This window comes from Xiphophorus hellerii, chromosome 2 (assembly GCF_003331165.1).
Source record: "Xiphophorus hellerii strain 12219 chromosome 2, Xiphophorus_hellerii-4.1, whole genome shotgun sequence".
NCBI lineage: Eukaryota > Metazoa > Chordata > Actinopteri > Cyprinodontiformes > Poeciliidae > Xiphophorus > Xiphophorus hellerii.
In genome coordinates, this window is record NC_045673.1 from 13073143 (window position 1) to 13095680 (window position 22538).

The 22538-nt window shown below is 39.0% G+C and overlaps 2 protein-coding genes across 2 annotated transcripts in view; one reads left to right on the forward strand and one right to left on the reverse strand.

Moving 5' to 3' along the window:
* Positions 1-4266: 4266 nt before the first annotated feature.
* arsa (arylsulfatase A) lies at positions 4267-9444 on the forward strand. Its single transcript, XM_032584326.1, is given in 9 exon segments — positions 4267-4538; positions 4722-4968; positions 5048-5266; positions 6555-6587; positions 6589-6725; positions 7382-7506; positions 7734-7861; positions 7964-8066; positions 8796-9444. Coding segments are annotated over 9 exon segments (1503 nt in total). The 5' UTR covers positions 4267-4323; the 3' UTR covers positions 9092-9444.
* The window catches only part of mapk8ip2 (mitogen-activated protein kinase 8 interacting protein 2), a 30355-nt gene continuing 17254 nt past the window's right edge, over positions 9438-22538 (reverse strand). Inside the window, 13 exon segments of the mRNA XM_032584335.1 lie at positions 9438-12817; positions 13680-13778; positions 13865-13935; positions 14053-14175; positions 15171-15280; positions 15371-15543; positions 15976-16051; positions 16527-16735; positions 16836-18665; positions 18667-19024; positions 19369-19572; positions 19759-19837; positions 19941-20180. Of these exon segments, the coding sequence (XP_032440226.1) occupies positions 12745-12817; positions 13680-13778; positions 13865-13935; positions 14053-14175; positions 15171-15280; positions 15371-15543; positions 15976-16051; positions 16527-16735; positions 16836-18665; positions 18667-19024; positions 19369-19572; positions 19759-19837; positions 19941-20180 (3645 nt within the window). The 3' untranslated portion in view covers positions 9438-12744.

The window sequence follows — 22538 nt, forward strand, 5'->3', positions numbered from 1 at the left end:
AACTACAGTAACTAAAGGAGGTGTTGGATACTGAACTACCTCATTGGCTACTCTAAGTATGTGAGGACATAGGGCTGAGTTTCTGACAGGATGGTCAGCAGTACGGGAGCCCCGCAGGGAACTGTGCTGTCATCTTCAGGTGCAGGCCTTTCCATCAACTCCACACACTGCCACCTGGAAAAGTTCTCTGAAGACTTAAGTTGGCCTCATCACAGGTAAGGACGACTCACAGTACAGACAGTGGACTCAGGAGTTTGTGGACTGGTGCCATCAGAACCAAAAGCCTGATTATCACTGCCATACCAAGGAGCTGGTATAAACTTCTGCAGATGCAGACTCACTTCACTGACACCAGTGAACATCCAGGGAGTGAACCTTAAGATAGTGAACTCTTGGGTAGTTCCCATGGACAATAAACTGGACTGGACCCACAACACTGACACTCTTTGAAGGAAGGGTCAGACTGTACCAGCTGAGAAGGCTGAGGATATTTTGGAGTGCAGGGTTGGGGTACAACCCCACAGACATTATTTGACTCTGTGGTGACATCGGTAATCTTTTATGGTTTTGTCTGTTGGAGCAGAAATGTATCTTCAACTGAGAGGAAATGGTTAGATAAGTTCATCAGGAAGGACAGCTCTGTGCTAAGATTCCCCCTCGACCCAGTGCAGACGGTGGGAGACAGAAGGACTCTGGCTAAAATCACATCACTGATGGACAGATTCTCCCACCCGACGCATGAAGTTAGTTGCTGAACTGGATAGCTCCCTCAGTGACAGACTGCTTCATCCTGAAATGCACAAAGGAACGTTTCAGCTGTCAGACTTGATAACCATCACTGCTCCCAACAAGCTCAATAAGGGTTCACACATATTCTAGTATCTGTACAGCCTTTACTCATTCTGAGTAACATTCTGCTATCAGCACATCTCTTCTGTTGCACAGTTTTTATTGTCACTTATTGTAAATTGTCTGTTTAATGCTTAAATACACATGCATGTTGTACATTTGTAAATTAACCTACTCAGCTGCATATTCCTTTGGACTGGGGTTATTTTGTTTTTAGCTACAGAATATTTATGTTGACATTTTGCCCTTACTGTACAGTATTTTTCTTCTTTATTTTGTTTTTTTATTTATTGCTTATTTTAGCCTTTGTTTTAATCTACTTACTTTGATTGCCTTTAATTTTGCTGCTGTTGCACAGAAATGTCCCCATTCTGGAATAATAAAGGATGTTTCTATTCTGCTCTATTGATTCCCCAAACCATTATCGACCGTGAAGACCTTCTCTCTGGATCTCAAGCAAATTAAATTCTGCTGTTTTCCACTCTGCCGTCAGACTCTGGGACTTTGATTTCAAACTGCAATGCAAAATGTACTTTCATCTGAAAAATGCATACAACATAATTGTACATACTTGCTACAAAAACTTCCTGTGGAAACATCCATACACAACAAGCATAACTAGTGTTGGGTCACAGAAATACACAGATTTACACCCACCTGCACTCAGACACAAGGTTGAGAGCCCTTTCACAGCTTTAGCTGCTTCACACTACTGGTTCTGCTTGATGCTCGTCACCGACAACAGTTTTCATTTACTATTCATGAAAAGGTCAGAGCAGTCATCCCCATATTGAAACACACTAAAGACACATCTAGGGGGCTGCATGAGCTCTTATTTATGCCCAGTGGCTCTCCTTATTCTTCTTCATGAAATGTTTACACCTCCAGCGAAAAAAAAACTCACAGGTAATTAATGGATTCAAAACCTTAACAGTAATTATTCATCTTTTGCTCCTATTTATGGCAGCCACTATGTTTTCTAGAAAAGGCTAATGGAGTAATTATTGATTCATCATCCAGGTGGTCTTACTGAGTATGAAATCTTTAATAGTTGTCCTTTTTTTTTTAAATAAGACGTCTGTTCAGAAGTACGGGAGCCTCCTTTGCAACGCTCCACAGTGACATCATTCTCTGAAAAGATGTTTCTATGAGTCTGTCTTTGAGAAGATTAGAAGAGCGGAGCTCCAACTGTGAAATAGTTCTTCAAAAGTTCCCAGAGACTGTGATGTTTCCTTTGTTGTTTCTGCATGCCCCTGCTAATTCCTTTTCAACCTCTCTGCGTGCACAGTGTAGATAACACTGTGCAGATCACAATATACACAATTGTACAGTGGTGGAGAAACAGAAAGATGCACGCATCAAATTTATGCTGATAAAATCCTCTTTTTGAAACAACAAAGCATTTTACTTGAAAGAGAATAGCAGAAAATAAATGCAATGTTAAAGTTACACCCATTCTGTCTTTTTAGATACTTTGTTCCTCCACACTCCTATTCCTCTCTCCCACCTTCCACAACTTACACACACACAAATTCACAAATGCACAGCGGCTTCTAAATCTGGGTCATCACTGTGGAGAGATGTGAAAGTGAATGATAAATCAAAAGCATCAATTTCCCCGAGGTTAGATTGTGGCAGTGGACAGCATGTAAGCCAAATGAAAGGTAGATGAAGGCACACACAGTTGTATATGTACGACTTTAGAAGACATTGCAATGGCACACATTAATTTCTAAAGTTATTTTAGCCGTAGCCACAGCTACTGGTCACCTAACTCATCCTACAGCCAACATTAAAATGTCAACATCAATTGTTTGTATCAAGATTTGCTTTCCCAATAAATAAAACATTTTAAAATTTCATAACAGAGTGATCAGGCAAGAAACTCCACAAAGCCTGTATTTGAGAATAATAAGTGCACGATTAATTTAAATCATATCTCTCTTTTGTTCTCACATTATGCCACCCTGTGCAAATGCAGGGGTGTACCCTTTTCAGTCCTCACCATATCATCTCCTCACTGATGTTTGCTCCTGAAAATACACAAAGTAAACAGGCCTTATATTCTTTTTACATTCCAAAATCATCTGTGACGTACAATTCTGCACATGCCGATGAGTTCTGCACCACACTGTCAATGGTCTATTTCTCTTGTGTTTGTGGAATTGGCCATATGTCGGCCTGAATCAGTGAAAAACTGTGGACCAAAGCATCACCAACAGGCTTAACTTTATTCAAGAGGAAAGCAAAATATTAGATGAGCAGGGTGAACAAAAGAGTTTATTCTAGGCAGATCGTGGAGAATTTGGATACAGAAGGAACCTGTTAGTTACTTGGGTTGGAGTTTATGATGATGTGCTCATTACAGAAAGCTGAATTATTATTATCTATCCATTGTCTGTAACCCATTTATTCTTGCAGGTCTGCAGAAGGGCTGGTGCCTATCTTTACTGAACATTGGACAAGAGGCAGGGTACTCCCTGGACTGGTCCACAGTCCATATTGCAGGACATCACAGAGACACAGGACAAACAACCATCCACACACGCTCATACAATTTAGAGAGACATATTAACCTCACAGTCCCCAGACTCTGGACGATAGAGGCAATAGTGCTAACAAATGTGCCACTGTGTACCGCCATAAATTATGACATTATTACGCACCCTGCATAATATTGCAATGGAGGTATACGAAGGCATGTAAATATCATTCTAATTTATTATTGTTAACTATATTACAATAAAAGCAAACAATATGACATGGCAAAACTTTCTACACTTAACTTTAACAACAGATAAATATTGCAAACATTCTGGACTGTTCTAGAATAAGAAACCCAGCTGTCAAAAGTATGGTTGGTATGCATGGATAAAATCAGACAGGACCAGAATAAACTAGTTTATCTACTTTGTCCAGTCCTGTTGTGCGGAAAAAAACTACATTTCCCATCAACCTATGACGTCACGCGGCTCAAAACTACCGTGAACAACCATGTGACTAAAAAAAAACCACAAAAAAAAAACCATGTGACTTGCTTTTGTTTACTGTATTCATTTAATCGGGATATTCTGCTTCAGAGGAAGAAAATAAATCTTAATCTTAGTCTTAATCTTAGTCTCTGAAGCTTGGTATTTTTTCTTTTAAAGAAATTTTAAATCCTTCCGTCACTATTGAACAGAGATTTTTAACATTAATTTAAAATTCAACGCCAACTCTCTATTGACGTTCTTCATCAGCGTCAGCGAAACATTTGAAAATGCAATTTAATGATTTTTAGTGCACGAATAAGCTTAGTTAAATACAGATGGAAATCTCTGGTAATTAAACGTAAAGACATTTGTAATGTTAGTTAATCACGGTGTAGTAATTTACCATATTGTTCTCGGCTTTTTCCGAGGCACCACAAACGCAGCACTGACTATGTTTTGGAAGTGACTTCCTTCTCTTTTCAGAGTTAGAGGACGGCTCGAAATGGCTTACCTTCTTTTCACCTGCCTTGTTCTCCATGTTTTGTCCATTTGCTCTGCTTCACCACCGAATTTCGTGCTCCTCTTCGCAGATGACCTGGGATTCGGGGACTTGGGCTGTTATGGACACCCGAGTTCACTGACTCCTAACCTGGACCGCCTAGCAGCAGGAGGACTTCGATTTACAGATTTTTACTGCACCAGTCCGGTCTGCAGCCCCTTCTAGGTACCACACCGCTTTATGACAAGCTGGTCAACAAGCAATTTATTGTACTTATTTGATAATATAACAAGTGTTTGGGATACCAGTTCTGTCCCGTTCTGCAGCTTTAATTTCCTTGCATTATTAAAAGATGTCCTATTGCATTGCATTAACTAACTACCTCTATTGCATTGCTTGCTTCTCAGGGCATCGTTGCTGACAGGTCGCTACCAGACTCGCTCAGGAATCTTTCCAGGTGTATTTTACCCAGGCTCCATTGGGGGTCTCCCACTGAATGAGACTACCATTGCAGAGGTGTTGAAACCTTTGGGTTATGCCACAGCTGCTGTGGGGAAGTGGCACTTAGGCTATGGAGCCAATGGAACATTTCTCCCAACTCAACAGGGGTTTGACCAGTACTTGGGAATCCCATACTCTCACGACCAGGTTAGTGTTTCAAAACCTAAAAAAAAAAAAAGAAAATGAAATTTGAAATGATCTGTATCTAAATCTGCTTTTCTCTAAGGGGCCATGCCGCAACTTGACCTGTTTCCCTCCAGATGTAAAGTGTTTTGGATTGTGTGATGTTGGAGTAGTAACCGTCCCTTTGGTCCATAATGATAAGATCAAGCAGCAACCAGTCAACTTCCTTGATCTGGAAAAGGCATACAGTGACTTTGCAACCAATTTTATAATCACATCTGTCAAGGAAAATCAACCTTTCTTTCTGTACTACCCATCACATGTAAGTAATAAAACAATTTCAGATCTGAGAATATTTTTTTTCTAGTACACTTTAGTTATGTTGCAGGTAAATAATAATTTAACTGTCATTGAATCACTAAATAATTTCAATGACTCAATCCAAAACGTTTAATTTGAATGATTATAGATTTATTATGCATAGAGCTATGTTTTCCAGTCCTTTATTTTTCCACATTTACAGCTAATAAAACCCAACATTGAGCTTCTCAAAAAATTAGATCATTCATTAAATTTCTAGTGTTCATCATCTCAAATAACTGTTGTAATCACTGAGTCTCTGTCACATGAACGTAGGCTAAATCTTCAATGGTTTGCAGTCCGACTGAAGCCAAAAGTTGCATTACATCACAGTAAAAATATCAGACTTTGAACATTTAACTGACGTACAGTACAGACCAAAAGTTTGGACACACCTTTCTAATTCAATGGGTTTTCTTTATTTTCATGACTATTTATAAGGCAAGAAATCCCACTTATTAACCTGACAGGGCACACCTATGAAGTGAAAACCATTTCAGGTGACTACCTCTTGAAGCTCATCAAGAAAATGCAGAGTGTGTGCAAAGCAGTAATCACAGCAAAAGGTTGCTACTTTGAAGAAACTAGAATATAAGGGGTATTTTCAGTTGTTTTGCACTTTTTTGTTTAGTGCATATTTCCACATGTGTTATTCATAGTTTTGATGCCTTCAGTGTGAATCTACAATGTCAATAGTCATGAAAGTAAAGGAAACTCATTGAATTAAAAGGTGTGTCCAAACTTTTGGTCTGTACTGTATGTTGGCGAGGTCTGTGCTAGTCCTGTCTCTATTAAAGCTGTGGAACTATTGTTAGTTCATTGAACTGAGAAGTCTTTCAAGTGAAATATTTATCTGAGTTACTGTAAGTTGAAAAAAGTCTGTTACAAATCAAACTTTACTTTTTCACAAGAAACTCATTTGTTTTTGCTGTCATTTGCCTGTTGCCTCCATAAAACTCTTAATAACATAAAAAGACAACTTTTTATTTTTTGATGCGCTTTATGCAGACTTAGGTTCGTGAGGTTTTTCCTCTTCAAGTGTTTTTTCTGTTTTGAGAGTTTGCTCAAACTAAAGATAGTATTATTCTCAGACATTTAACTGAGAGAAAGTTTTACCATTCCAGCATGACCAAATGTATTTTAAGATCTGTAGTATACATTTTTTCTATAAACATAGTATCTCATAATTTTTAGCTATATTTGTTCTACATAATGCTTTAATTACATTTTCCGTCATGCTTTTCTTACAGCACACTCACTACCCTCAGTATGCTGGTACCAGAAGCAGCAGGTCACTCTCTGAGAGGTCCATTTGGTGATGCCCTCTTTGAGTTTGACAGCACAATAGGAAACCTAATAACAACCCTGGAAAAGATGGGCGTGATCAACAACACACTTGTGTTCTTCACTGCTGACAATGGGTTGGTTGGTTGTAGTTGTAAAGAAATGAAGAAGAGTAGAGATGTTAAAGACATGTACCTTTTTTGCAGATATTTCGACAATAATACAGAAGTACCTGTCCTTTTTCTCTTACTGTGTTTAAAAAATGCAACCCACTGTTGTAGTAAGTCTTTTTAAAAATTTAACAAGGACTCGCCTTTCATTTTTGCCGTTGTTTTGAGCGCTAATATTCATCTCTCACTTGAAAATGGTTTAGGAATAATATAACTCTCATGCACTGCTAAGGCAGATTCATTATGGAGGTAGAGTGATACATTAGATGGCTTTTGCTCTGTTCTGAGAATGAAAATCGACCGATCAACTTAGCCACATAAAGTAACTTGAACAAATGATTAAAAACATGTTCTTGCAGCATAGCTGGAAAAAAAAGCATTTAGGAAGTTTTGTACTATGAACTGACAGACATACTTTTTATAGAGCAAGAAGGAGAAGTGAGACCCTCAAAACGTGATTTCTAATGTTACAGAATCACTTGCAAATTACAGACGCATTGATTACAAACAGAGAGCTGTTCTCCTGTAATGTAACCCTGTCTACCCACAAGAGACTGGAAACGTGTAAACAATCTCAGCAATGTTTGGTATAATTAAACAGAGTATTGTTTCTGTGTGTGTAGGCCTGAACTGATGCGTATGTCGCGTGGTGGAAATTCAGGCCCACTGAGATGTGGCAAAGGTACAACATATGATGGAGGCATGAGGGAGCCAGCCATTGCATTCTGGCCAGGGGTCATTAAACCAGGTAAGGACACTAAAAGTGAAACTACCTCTTCTTACCTCTTAAAAGAAAAACGTCTGATGTTTTTCTGGTTTTAATCACACATCATAAATTACCTTAATGACTATATTTATGAGCAGTCTGCTAGGGTTCATTTTGTTTTTATCTTCTTAGTCATTGCTTGTCAGTATGAACGTATTTATTGTAATAAGACTGTATTAACAGCAGCTCTGTTTCTGTTTCCTGTTAAGGGGTGACCCATGAGATGGCCAGCACTCTGGATATCCTCCCAACCATTGCAAGTCTGGCTGAAGCCAAGCTTCCCCCGGTGATACTGGATGGGTTTGATATGACAGATCTCCTCTTTCACAAAGGAAAGGTGACAGCTGTGTCCTCTGTGTTATTTAATTAAAGACGGATTTTCTAAATCAGGCTGACTTAAGCATAATGTGTGTCTTTGATCTCATTCTCTGTTTTGCAGAGTAAAAGGGAGGCAGTGATGTTCTACCCCATAGATCCTAATGAAAAATACGGCCTGTTTGCTGTAAGATTGGGAAAGTACAAGGCCCACTTTTACACGAGAGGTAGAACCCAAAACACACAGAGCCTAATCTTTTCTCATACCATCTTATCATATTTAGAAACATGTCCATCTGACATGCACAATCCTTTATTTTAATGAGCTTTACTGAAGGGGGATGTTGAGAATGTTGCTATAAATAGAAGTCAAAAGCTGTAGAAATTATGAATAAAGCAGGAATGTCAAAACATGTCCAAATCATTCTAAGAGCCATCTGTGATCCTCAAAAAGTTTATTTTTTTGGTCCACAGCAGCAATTTAGGAATGGTACAAATGCATCCTGCTAGCAGTATTTGCAGAAAGATGTTAATTAGGACAATAGTTCGACAAATAAAAATGTTCTTAAAATGGTAAATATTAAACATATGAAGCAGGTATTTTCAAAGAAAGATTCACCCACATTCCCATTATAGAAAATAGATTTTAAAAATGGCTAGACTAAGGAAATAAAGAGAACAAAAACAACACAAAAGTGTGGTAAAATATTTTATGTTGGTCTATCATGAATTTCCAATAAATTTAACTGAAATTTGTAGTAGTATAATGACAAATTGTTAAAAAAAAAAAAAAAAGAATGTCATTTATTTGAGCAGCACATCATTTAATATTACTAATTGTTTTTTTTTTGTTTTTTTCCAAACATAAGCAATAGTATTTTTTAAGAAAGAAAAACCCAAGAGTTATGCAGTTAATCTGAAACTTGCTGATTTCTTTTATGGTTTTTCCCCATTAGGCGCCACCCACAGTGCTACCACCCCTGACCAAGATTGTTCCGAGTTTGCGGTCCTCAAGGCCCATGATCCACCTCTCATTTTTGACCTGGAGGCCGACCCCTCGGAGCACTACCCTCTTCCTCTGGACGAGAGACCCGACATCCAAGCCGTGCTGGTGCAGATAAAGAAAGTCAAGGCGCAGTTTGAGGCGACCATGGTCTTTGGAGAAAGCCAGATATCAAAGGGAGAGAACCCGGATCTTGAGCCCTGCTGCAGTCCTGAGTGTAGCCCCAAGCCCACCTGCTGCCACTGCTGATTGGTGGTGAGGGCTTTGGGGGTGTTTGTGAAGACAAGGTGGGAGGAGACATACTGCACTGAATTTATCCTAAAATCTAAAGATCAGAGGACATTAAGGTCATGTGGAGTTTTGCACTAATCATTTTCTTTTAGCTTCTGGAGAATATATCTCCTCTTGTTATTGAAAAAGAATACTATAATATTTTCCTCAATGAGGAAATTTTCTTCTGATTAACATTGACGTCTTTTAGTACTGTATGTTCTCCAACTTGAATACAAATGTTTGAATATTTGTACAAAAATGTTCACCTTATTTTTCCTACATAGTCAAATTTATGTGAAGCTCAATAAAGACAACAAAAAAGTTTCAGACATCAAGCATATATTTTATTCATAAGACCAAACCCATGACAAGGCAGAGTGATTTTTTTTTTGTTTGTTTGTTGTCGTTTTGCAATTTTTCTTAGTTTTCCTTGAATTTTTAAAGATACAAGATAGGTTATGTTGGCTTTTTCACATACTGTTTTGCTCTAGGTATACAGTGATGAATCTTGTTGAAGTAACAAAGTCAAAAGTTTGGTTTAACTGTATTTCTCGGTGGCTATATGGGACTAGACCATCCTCAAAGGCTGTTTTAGTGGAGCTGCTTTGAAGAGACGGGGTTTTTAACTCGGCTGGAACAAGATAGAAAACGTAGTCAGAAGCAAGTAGATACATAGATCAGAGATGGAGCACGCTGTTTTTGCTCAGAGGCGATGACCACAACGGGCAAGACGCGATACGATAGTTTTCCAGTGGCATCTGAGTGGGTTTAACTCCACTGTTAACCTGGTGCGGAGGGTTGCTCTCGCACACTGGTGGCCCCACAGCTCACAGATGTGCCCTAAATGTGCTGCCAAAGCCTGTCTGTGTAGAAACTATGGAGCCAGCAGGAAAGTTCCACCTGAGTGGCGAAACATAACACATTCAAATTAAATTATTGCAGATCACATAAGTCTTTTCTTTGTTTTTAGGGATTTTTGTCTGGTTGTGATCTTTTTTTTTTATAATGAATTTTTTAACTCATTTTACATACTCATTTTGTCAACATACTCAACATAAAGGACACAGCACTTAGATTTTCTATTGTATATACATGACCTAACTGACAGCGATATATAGATAAAACCCTCACTCCTGTCATGTCGACTTATACCACTGAAATCCTTCAGATCGGGAGTGTGTTCTTCATTATGACTGAACGTAGCAGAGAAAGACGCGAAATATCTGGCTAAGATAACAAGAGCAATGTTTGCCGCTGGAAGCCTGAGTTTCAAATAACAGATGACTGCGGTGCCCATTTCGGTTTTAGGTGTACCTCCTTCTTCTCCTATCTAAAAATATATTTTTCCGCAGTATCAACACCGGCGGAGATTATTGAGTGCATTATTTCATCTTTAACAAGCCTAGAAGCATTAAATAAATATGGGTAACCGGTGACTATTTGGTAGTTTCCACGACTATAAAAACTCTCTTTAAAGCTCTAAGAAAAGGTTAGATTTCACTGATACCTAGACCAAGCAATAGCTGTTTACTGTGTCACTGACATGCAGCCACTGTTCCAACTAGTCTCTTTCAGAAATTTCAAAATAAAACAGAATGTTGGCTAACACATCACCCAAAACCACAATAATTCAGTCAAAACATTGAGAATATGGCTTGTTGTGGGGGCCTCAGCTATCTTTGACCTGAATATCAAATACTCTCCAGCAAAGCAGATTTTGCAGGTTTAAATGTTGTGAGATTTTGTTTGTTTGGCTCAAATATGCCACAATCTAATTAATAAATATTTTATTTGATAAATATTTAAAATAGGATCATATAGGTAACATTTTTATAAATGCATTAAGTAAGTCAATAAATGTTTAATATATTAATGTGTCAATAATATATTAATACACAAATCTAAATTGAAAGCATTAATAAAAAGTAATTGGTTTTGTGCTAAAATAAATATATATTATATTTCCAGTGCTACACTTCAAGTTGAAAAAAAATATTAAGAATAATATTGAGAGCAAGAATAATAACAATACCAGGCTGCACAGTGACGCAGATAGCAGCACTGCTGCCATGCAGCAAGAAGGTCCTGGGTTCGAATCCCGGGGTCTTTCTGCTTGGAGTTTGCATGTTCTACCTGTGGATGCAGACTCTCTGTGTTGTCCTGCCCCACTGACCGCTGGAGATAGGCACCAGCACCCTTCACAGCCCCACTAAAGATAAGCATGTTAGATAATGGATGGATAGATAATAATAACAGCATTATAAAAAGATTTATTGATGATGAATAGATTTATAAAAAATCATGTTATTACTCTGGATAGTCTGTAATGTCTAAATGATTAACGATCACAACAGTCATCTTGCCTGTAGCAGTGTTTGTTCCTGTCCTTCAATGGGTTAGACAGAAAGATAAAATCAATTCAAGAGGTCCTGAAAAACAGAGATACAAAGCTAATAAATAAAATAAACACTAATATAATTACATATCTTTTTGACATATAATAAAAGCAAACTTCTAATTTTGAATTTGTTAAAACACTGAAAATTTTAAATAATTTAAGACATACTGTATTTGTTAATTCAACTAATGCATTTATTTTTCTTTGAATTATTACATGTATAAATATCTACAAAACAATGTATTTATTAATTGAATTGTGGCACGTTTGAGTTTCGGTAAATTTGCCATGAAAGCTACTTTGTGGTAAAACGTCAACAAGCAAGACAACAGTCACGTCAGGACAGGAGGGAAAATCAATGCTGTTATACGATTCAAACAGTTACTGGATCTAATCCAATGTGAATAAAACATCTAAAGGAGTTAATAGCATTAAAAGTTGGTTCCAAGTCAACTTTTCCAAACTTATTCCACTTTTACATCTGGTGTTCTCCCATCAGGGCAAGCCATTGTTTTATTACTTGTTTACCCACATCAAAATCTATAGCAAAATCAGTCCCGTCTGTGTTCCCAATCAGACTCAATGAGGCAATGTATGTCTGTCTACTTTCTATACACGTATTTACAACACACACTTTATCTTGTACGAGACGCAGGGAGTAGGTTGAGTAAAAGAGCCTGCTAACTTTCTCTAATCAACTCCAACATTTTCTTTCGTACAAAGCAAGTTAGCTGTTTAAACCAAAACAAAACAAAAAGATATTTACAAACCTTTTGATTCTACACCATTCCCTTACGATTGTTGAGCTGCTTGTCATTCACTTGGATATGTGTATTTGTTGGTGTCAGTGTGCAGCAACCCTACCAGCCATGCATTGAGAAGTGATACAGCCGTAGTAGGTATAATGTAAGTTCAAAACAAGAACTTTTTAAATAAACAGGTGCTCAGCTTTTTAGTTTTATATCATAGAAAAGAAAAACGGTAAAAGAAACAGGCAATCAATGCATTGCGATCAGGGAAATCAACAGGAAAAGGGATAAATGAAATCAGTCTAATAAATAGCTTACTGTAGAAACGATGATCCCAGTTTCAGAAGGATGCAGAAAAATATTTTACAGTGATCCTGGAGGAACATAAATAATAGTAAAGAAAGACTGACAGTGTCCTCTGGTGGAAAACTTAACCAATGTACATTGGCTATAGAGGAAAGGGGTCATCATGTGTGCTCCTTCTACTCCAGGTAGATGTCTTCAGTAGGGCAGGCGTACTCCAGGTGTTCTTGGTAGTACTCTTGGAAGGCTCGACTGCAGAAAAAAAAAAGAAGAAAAAAAACAGACATGGGGACTGGTGTTACATCTTAACATTTGCTTTAGCGTCTTGATGTTTCAGAATGAATACCCAGGTACCACAGCACAAGAAAACAAAAATGTGAAGATAAACACAGGTTCTACTTAGGTTCAGTTCTTGTGATTGTGTCTACAGAAGGCAGTATCAGAAGCCAATAGATAAACCTGAGCCTTGCTGTCAAGGTCTTAATATTTTCACAGACAGTGGCGTATCTGCAGCTTTAATTATTCAGACATATAGTTGCTGAATGCGACATGAGAAATGCCTCATTCAGTGTAATCTTTTAAGTTGTCACCTCCTGCCCACTTAAAACTAGGGTGGGAAAAAAATTGATCAATTTTGACTTTTAATATTTAATCCAAACTTTGATTCCATTCACACTACATTCTTTTAGCATGCAACTAAAAGATCTAAAAAAACAAAAACAACACAACATATTCTGATCCGGAGACATTCAAGAACAGATGGGCACTAAAATCACTGACCAGACTGTCAGGCACCAGCAATGTACTCAGATAGTGGAGAGCAAAGAATCCTTTTTAATGAGTGGTGAGGGGAATGACCAAAAACAAAGGAAATAAATAATTTAGCTTTAAGGTTGTTAGAAGACAGAGAAGATTTGGGAAAATATGAGGCCAAAATATGGATACAGTACAGAAAGATTAACAGAGAAGCTATTAACATATACGGAGAAGATCCTAACATGTGATTTTGCTTGTATGAGACCTAACTTGTGAGCCAACAGACACAAAAACAATTTTACTATTTCTTGATCATTGTTGGATTGCATTAATCAACATGTTAATAACACAGACGTACCCGACACACTCAGCCACAGGCCGCATGGATTCCTGGGATACAAATACATGGCAAGCAAATCTGTTCAGCATTGGATGCTTGGTGATGAAGCCAAAGTAGCTGCAAAGAGATGAGAGCAATAAGATACAATCAGTCAGGTGTTAGTGTGCAGTAAAAACAGGAGGGCAGAGGACAGGACAGTTTACCAGTTGTTCCTCGGATGACATCCACAGAAAGAGATGTTCTTCATCTGGAAGAAGTGACTACATCTGTCGTACTGGGGATGAGAAGAGAAAGATGGACAGAATTTAGAACAAGATTGTAGATGAATGAGGGAAGTAAAATTACTCTGCACAAGATGGATGTTCTGTCTCTTGTTTTTATTCATTTGTACCTCATCAAGGGTGTCATATTCGTCGTCCAAACTCATGATTAGTTTAACTCCTTGCAAGCTGATCTCCAGCTCGCAGAGAGAAGGAGGTCGTACATGCACCGTCCGTTTTCTCGACATCGCAATCTACATGACAAAAAGTGTGTTCATGAGGCTATTGACAGTTTTTCAGGGTGGTGTTTGGTAAGTATGTAGTGTCAGTCAGAAGTTTGCATAAGCTTGTGATCTACGTACAGAGTGAACGTTGCATTAATTATGGCTATTATTGATGACCTATATTATTTTTTGCTTTTTTTTTTCCTCAAGGTGGAATGATTGTACAACTTCAATAAATTTTAAAATCAAGAGTTGAGTACACACATGTGAATTTAATGCAAATTTTACTCAATTCACATAGGTTCAAACTTATCAACACAGGCTCAACTAACATATACTGTACATCTCCACTGATATTTAGTATATTATTCCTTCTCAAGTTGCAAAGAAACCACATATGTTTTGTAGCTATCAACTCTTTATAGTAGAATTGGTTGAGCTCATTCAAACTGGTTGATTTCCTGGCATGAACTGAGCTTTTAAGCATGGTCCATAATTTGAGGTCATTACATTGGGGATGACATCCAGGAAGCCTTTAAAAATATTTATAATGTCTTTGTGATTGTTGGTTTATTGTTCTGGGCCCATCTGTATTGACGTTTTTCAAAGATGAGAATGCTATACCAAATGAAAGCATGGTTGTAGTAGTAGTACTTGTTCCTAGCTACAAAAATGTATGGTGTCTCTCTTAACCTGTTAAGATCATTTATCCAAATATAGGTGGAAGCACAGTTATGTTTTTGAATGTGTTTGTATCACTGATTCAGAATGGATTAGAGAAAATCCACCATAAACTGAAACTTGTTTTAAAAATACAAGTTCTTAAAATATATTGAAAATAATCTGGAAAGAGAACACTTTTGCTTGTTTATTGTTGCTGTGAATCTCTTTGCTGTGGATGTTTGTTTTCCGTTTTTAGCTAAATATGTAGTCAAAGTTAATTTGACATTCATGTTCATGACAAGGGTGTTTTAAGTGTGACTGTAAAGAATGTATGTATGCTTTAATATTTTCACTTTTCTTACCTTTTGCATTGCAGCACAGAGAATGCCATTGCCTTGGTGATAAGGAACCTCAACAGAACCCAAAAACTGAACATTGAATGTCTCAATCCACCCTGGAATCCTTTTCAGGCCTACAGAGGGCAAAACAAATGTGTTACGCTTTTGTAATCCTTAGTTCGATGAAATGTTAAAAAGTACTGCAGATGCATGTCACCACTCACTCAGCAACTCTTTAGACTGGCCTATGACCTCATGGGCATAGAAGGCAGGAAAGATTCCTTTTTCTCCTGTCCGCATGTTATAGCCTCTGTACCAATAGTCATCTTCTTCTTCCTCCACATATAAAGGATCATCCACATCCAGCTCCAGTTCATCCTCATGTCTAGGAATGAACCTGTATAAGGACAAAGACAAAACAATGATATTGTTGTAAAATGCTACATTTGCTTCGATAAGGTCTTCCATTGTGGATAGAAGAATGGAGAAAGAACACCTCTTTTGCACAGTGAAAGCTGTTGTGGGCTTTCCTCATTATTTTGTTTAGTTTGGAGATGCGTGGCAGCTGACCTCATTGTTGTCAGCCACCTAACACCACCCAGTTCTACAAGTAGCCATTACATTTTCTCTTCGCCTAAGTGTTGATGATTGCCTCAGAACATAGCCAACCACATTATTCACATTTAATTTCTCTATACAAGAGTTTTCCAACTTAATGCTCTGGGTTTATACATTTACGAATCATGTGTCAACACATAAGAGATGTTTTGGATACTTTATACTTTCTTTATTCACTTGTTATCTGATTACATGAACCCTAAAAGTTCACCTGTACACTGCTCTGTGTGTCTGGTCCCGCTCCTCTCCATTGATGGTACATGAGAAAAGTCCAAAGGATTCTGTGCCTGCATGGAAGACAGACAAATTACAAATGACTCATTTTGATATAATCAGGAAAATGTTATTTCATTTGCTCAGTGCAGACATCTTGTTTCATTTTTTTCTTTGCAGGTTTATTGCTGCTGTGAATCCCTTTGCTGTGGATGTCTGTTTTCTGTATTCAGCAAAATATGTAGCTGGGAGGTGTTATGCGGTAAAGTCAGAAAACATAATAAATGCTGTTGAGGAAATACTTTTTTCCCCCTTTTACACTTAGTATTAAGGAGGTACCTTCACAGTAGGAGATGGTACCTACTGTGAAGGCAGCAATATGTTAAACTTTTAAAGCAAAATATTCATAAAAGGGACAGTTGAGTCAGATCTACAGTATTTCCTTATGCCTGCTGTGTTTAAACAGAGCTAAGATGTTTGCCTATTTAAATGTGATAATGAAAGCTATCTTAGAATCTATTAAAATATTTATATTTTTGTACTGCTTACTTGAGGAGCGGGAGGTGCTGTTGACGAACACGTTTAGGAACTTCTTGGAAAACGGCAGATCAGCCTCTGGAGAGGAGTCCTCCGAAGAGCTCAAAAGTTCTGGCCTGATTCCTTCATTGTCGTGCCTGTAGCCCACCTTGCTGGTCTCCAATGGCTCTTCATCACATAAGGTAGACAACTCACTGTCATCACTCAAAACGGAGGTGCACCTAATAGAACAAAACAGCAAAAAATACAGGTTCATCACAGATAAAATTGAAGGACACTTTGTACTCTATTTTCTCATTTTTCAAACAATGTTAGGCCTACCGCCGAAGGCTAACTAGTTCCAGCGTTGTATTCTCATCCACCACAAGTGTGTACTTCATGGAGTCATAAGCCAGTCCATCATCTTCATTCGACTGCCTGAGAATCAGGTCTTTCTCACACAGTGGGAGGTCATGGTCAGGTAACGGATGATTGTGCACACTGGAGTCAATCGGTGGTGAGCTGTCAAGTTCTAAATCACTACCACCATACGATTGATTCCTCATGCTACCCATGAAAGGATAAGAGTCACCATCGTCCTCCTCTTCATCATTGTCAGTAGAGTAGGTAAGACTAAAGCAGCGATTGGTCTGAGCGGTCGGTATGTCGAGCGTCAAACTGTTTTTGACCTCTGTGATTCGCTCAAGAGATGCAGATGAACGACTTGTTGGCCTGGGTTCCGTTTCCCGTCCCTCATCCTTGTCACTTATCACACTCTCGCTGAGGCTGGGCGAGTCTAAATCCCTTCTGCCTTCCATCATTAAGTCATTATTAGGTTCTTCGTCCTCTGGTCTCCCAGCATTCTTTGATAGCTTCTCTGTGGAGTTCTTATCACAGTCTATATTGGCATACAAGGAGGTTTCCTCCTCTATATTTGCACAGCGCTCTAAAATCAGTGGGCTTATAGTATCACCAGTAGGATTGTTCATATAGAGATGAGAACTTGCTTCTGGCTCCATCATCTCTTTTCTGTAGCCTTTGCCTTCTTTTTCCCTTTCCTGCGACCTCTCTATATCTGCTTTCTTATCCTGGGTCTCGTCATTAAAATCATCTCCATCTCCAATGTCTGAAGATGGGGAGATGGTATCAGACACAGACGCCTTCCTCCTAAAGCACTCCTCGGGGCAACTAATTGGATATGAGCCCTCGGAGATCATCCTATTTACTAAGTTACTAAGAAGCCATGGGGAGTCTGAATTCTCACTTAGGTCATCTTCACTCTCTGATTCGGACTCCCCCTCACTTGTTTCATCATACTCATCAGCACATGGCATTAGTCTGGGCCCCACTGGCAGGTAGAAGGAGCGTTTGAAACTCTCTAGGCCATGGTCTGGTTCTATCTCGAGCACCATTGGTCTGGACAGACGATCGTCGCAGCACTGGGCTGGAGGCAGCGTCTCATCTGGATCGGCCTGGTGCTCACAAGCCAGCTCATCATCCACACTCTGCATCCCCATCAGAGCCTGACCATCATCGTAGGACTCAGGAGGTAAGATGGGTGAATCAAGAAGTGAGGGTGTAGCAATAGTAGGTGAGGGATTAGGGGAAGGAGAAGGTAGAATAGAGTCTTCTTTGGTTGGATCACGCTGGCCCAAGAGCAGAGATGTTTTGAGGCCAACAATTCCACTGTCCTGTTCTAACTCGGTATCTGGGTCTAGTTCCTGGTCGGATGTTGGTGAGCTGGCCTCTTCAATTGAGTTGGTAAGGTGAGACGAACGTCCACTGCTGCTCTCATCACTTGTCAAGTCCAACTCTGTTTCTGAAATAGAGGAGATCATGTTGGAAACCACAGGACCCCCACAAGTAAATGCTGCTTCCAGCTCCCCATCAACTTCAGAATCAGAACCTGGAGAGCTAAGGTCCTTGTCCTGGTCTGAAGTCACATAACCCTGTTGGTTCATGTCTGCTATCCCTGGGTCTGAGGATGGGGAGGTTGAATCATTAGCCTCTGGCTCCACAGCAGAAGCTGTTTGAGTATCTGAATGGTTGGACTGGTCTGGAGCTTCTGAGCGGCTTGAGTGATAGCTGGAGAAAGACACGGGCTCAGAGGGCTCAATCGAAGGGAATTCAACATAAGATGATGGATTCTCCTTGCAAACCATGTCATAGGCCTCCTTGCACATGAACTCCTACTTCAAAGTCCTTCTCCAGCTCTTCATCAGACAAGGGTGTATCAGCACCTTCATTCCCTCCCATGGGAGCCGTGGATGATAAACAATGACTGGTACCATCTGGGTCAGGATCGTTTTCTGGTTCCATACCAGACTCACTGGTGATTGTATAAGTGTCTGTGGCACGCCGGTTTGAGTGTTTATGGTTGTGGTCACTGTTGAGGTCATGGTCCACCTCTGTGTCTGAACACTGGGAGTGCTCGTCTACAGAGGGTACTCTGGCTGTCTGGATTGTTGGGTCTGCCTTTGAGTCAGTAAACTCTGAAGGACATGGGTTGGACTTGTGCTGGCCAAATGATCCTGTAAAGATAATAGAGTTGCAGAAAGAAAACATGGTAAACAACAAAAAACACAGCACTTGCAACTTTAATGAAGTTGATGATGATGAAACTGGAGATAAAAGGTAGACAATCTAAGGAGCTGAGATAGAGAAATTTCAACATGCTTGACAAAAATAAAGGCTGATCTCTGTTTTTTACTGATCAATATTCATTAAAACAAGATATAAGCAAATGTCTATATAAAAAAAAAAAGCTAAATGATTTTTCAAGTTGTACGTTAAATCAAATCCACAACACAGCACTACATCACACTGATGTAAATGGGGATGAAATTCAAGCTTGATGGGCTGGCCTTCGTGTTACCATATTCTGGCCTTTCCCGTCTGTTGCCCTCCAGGTCGCAGAGGAGGGGCCTATGAGGAGACTGGGGATTCCCGCCCTCCCCTGCTTGTTTTGGCGGAGTACCTTTGCTCTGCAACCCTGGAGCCTGGGAAAGTGGAGAGGCTCTGCACTGGCCTGTCACATGGCTACCATCCTCCAAGCATGAGTGGGTTGGAGACAGACGACCTGAAAGTAGGAAAGGGCCTACTTTGACAGAGTTCAAAGCTATCAAAACTATCTGAACTTCAGTGGAGAGTTGGAAGTATTTATTTTTCATATTCACTATGAAAAATAAATAATATTCACTACGTTTTGTTTTGTACAATAAAATAACTTCCATCAAGTGCTTTACAGATAATGTGATGAGCTCACCTTGTGAAGTTGGATTGCGTAAAGAGTCTTGCCAACTTCCTTTCTTTGGGGACAGACTGCTGTTGTTGTTCAACGAATCCTAGTGAACGAGATCCAGTATTATAAACGATTGTATGTGGCTAATAGAAAGAGCTTACTTGAGGTTAGTGCATTCTGGGCGATTAAATACTGACTCTGCATACCTGCGACACAGCGGTGGTAAGATTCAATGTGGTGGGTCTGCTCTTCAGAGTGCCCAGGATAGGGGAGGGAGGAGGAGATGCAGAGGGAGACGGGGGTGCATCAGGGTCAACTTCTTCCTCTTCATCCTCTTCATCCTCCTCATCCTCATCTTCATCATCAATCATCTCAAACTCTTGGAAGTCATCCTGGAAGGAGCAGACTGGGTGGTGCATGTCACTCTTCTCCAGGATGAGGGAATCCTAAAAGAGAGAGACAGAGAGAGAGAGAGAGAGAGAGTTAGTTATTGTAAGGAACATCATCATCACCCACATCGACATGAAACCCCCCACCGAATCCCCAGATGGCACTCCTTCCAGGATACCATCCAGAGACTCCAATACCAGGTGATTTGAAATGCAGTTCAGTACCTAAGCAGGAAGAACAGTCAGAACCTTCCTTGGTGAACGGAAAAGAAAAATTTAAAAATGGACAAATACTGATTTAAAAAAGCAGATAAAAATTTAGAAAATACAAAAAGGAATCCTTTAAAATACATTTACTGTTTGTTGGGTTCAAACCTACTACCTCTGTTACAGGTACTGCAGCATTTCTCTTTTGATGGTACTTTAAAACAATCATATAGATAGACACATGTTGTGGTTCTTTAACACTTAGACACTATGTTTAGTATGTCATACAATGTGGAAAAGCTCAAAGCGTATGAATACTTATGCAAGACTTAGTATTATGATTTATAATAAGAGATGGACAAACATATTGAAATGGAGCTCATGTTCAACTGTTTTTCATGCTCATGAGTATTGCTTTTGCCTTTCTCAGGATCAGCTTTATGAAAAAGGCGATAAGGCTTTGCAGACGGTAGGGTATTAGATCACACTAGCAAGCTCGAGGTGAACAAAATAAAATTAGATCAAACACATCTGTATCGGATTTCATTGGTTTACCGGAAAGCACAACACTAAATGGTTTGAGGTTCAATAAACCACACCTCCTCTGTTGGTTTCAGATGTGTACAGCAGCTGAAAACATTTGCTTATGCTATACTACACATACAAAAAAATGTGTCGTTGCCACATTGCTTAGGATTTTCTTTGCATGAGACCCTATTCCCTACTTTGAATTTAACAATGCCTGGATTGATTTGTCCATTACATCCAGTTAACAAGCGCAGCAGTTTCTGTGCCTCTAAGTGCCGTCTGTTTAATGGACGAATCAAAGCTCACCCTCTCACCCTTTCATGTTAATACCCACCACACAATTCTGCTGATGCCTGATGCATCCAGTTTATGCTACAGAATCTGAAATCAACACTCAGCCTACTGCATAGGGACTACACATGAATATGCAAACTTGTATCTCTTTAACATATCTCTTGTTGAGGATTTAGTTGTTAACATACAGTGGAATGTTTGGAAAAAAGATCTTGTTTTCCATGGAGGATGGCTCTGAGGCAAATATCTGCAGTCACTATGTAAAAAAGCCAAGGCTCCTTGTGCTTTTTCCACACAACATTTGAGCATATGTGACATATAACAATATGACGGTGTAAAAACTTTAAAGATCCATATCTAGGTTGTGAAAACGCTTCAACTGCCGGGGGACAACACTCTGCAGCATCACAACACATCCTCTAGCAAGGCCACCTGGCAGACAGGCAGGCGGGATTAAAAATAAATAAATAAATAAAACAAAACTATAAATAAGAAGTGTGTGTTGGCAAAAATCAATCCCTGCAGTCTCCAGTTCCCAAGGACAACCCACCCAGCCCAGTAGCATGCATCCTGTCGATTAGTACACAATGCTGCACTCCTGCATACGAGCCACTGGGAATATACTTACTGACTTGGACAGAAAATGTATTCAGTTTATTAATCAGCAGGCTTACATTTTACTGTACTAGGACACTATTTAACCTAAGCCAATTATATGAGCTCCCAGTTGTCATCCTGCATATATCCTTCATATAAGCATTTCAGCAACTTTACAGGGGCAAGTAGAGCTACAAAAGTAGCAAATATACTTAAAAGCAGAAAAGCTTTGCAATCTCTAATTAGTAGACTGCAGGCCAGATGACCGAATCAAATGACTCTGCTGCAACTGAATATCAGAGGAACAGTATGATGGCTGCCCTAATGAAAAAAAATCAATTTACCAGTGCAGAAAACAGACCCTTCGGGTCAAATTATAGCACCATGTATCCTAATGAGCAGAAAAACCAGCAGCGAAAAGGTTTAGAGAGCCTGAAGATGAGAGCTTAAAGCAAATAACATTTTACACATGCTGGGTGAAACCAGAGACAAAAAAGAATTTAAAAAATGAAACGATAAAATCAAAGTATCTTGGAGATAGGAGAGACTTAATAGCTTAAGTTTTAAAAAGAATATTGAGAAAGATTATTGCAGATAGGAAAATATAATTGTTTTTGGTTTTTATTATGATGCGGGGTTAGTTTATTTTTGGCAAAGTGTTGAATTTATATTTGATGCTGGAAATCATTTAAAGTGCTTTGGAAATGTATTCAGACTCCTTTAACTTTCGAAATGTTTTCATGTTAATACTAGTAGCTTCAATGTATTTTCAAAAAGACTTTATATTAC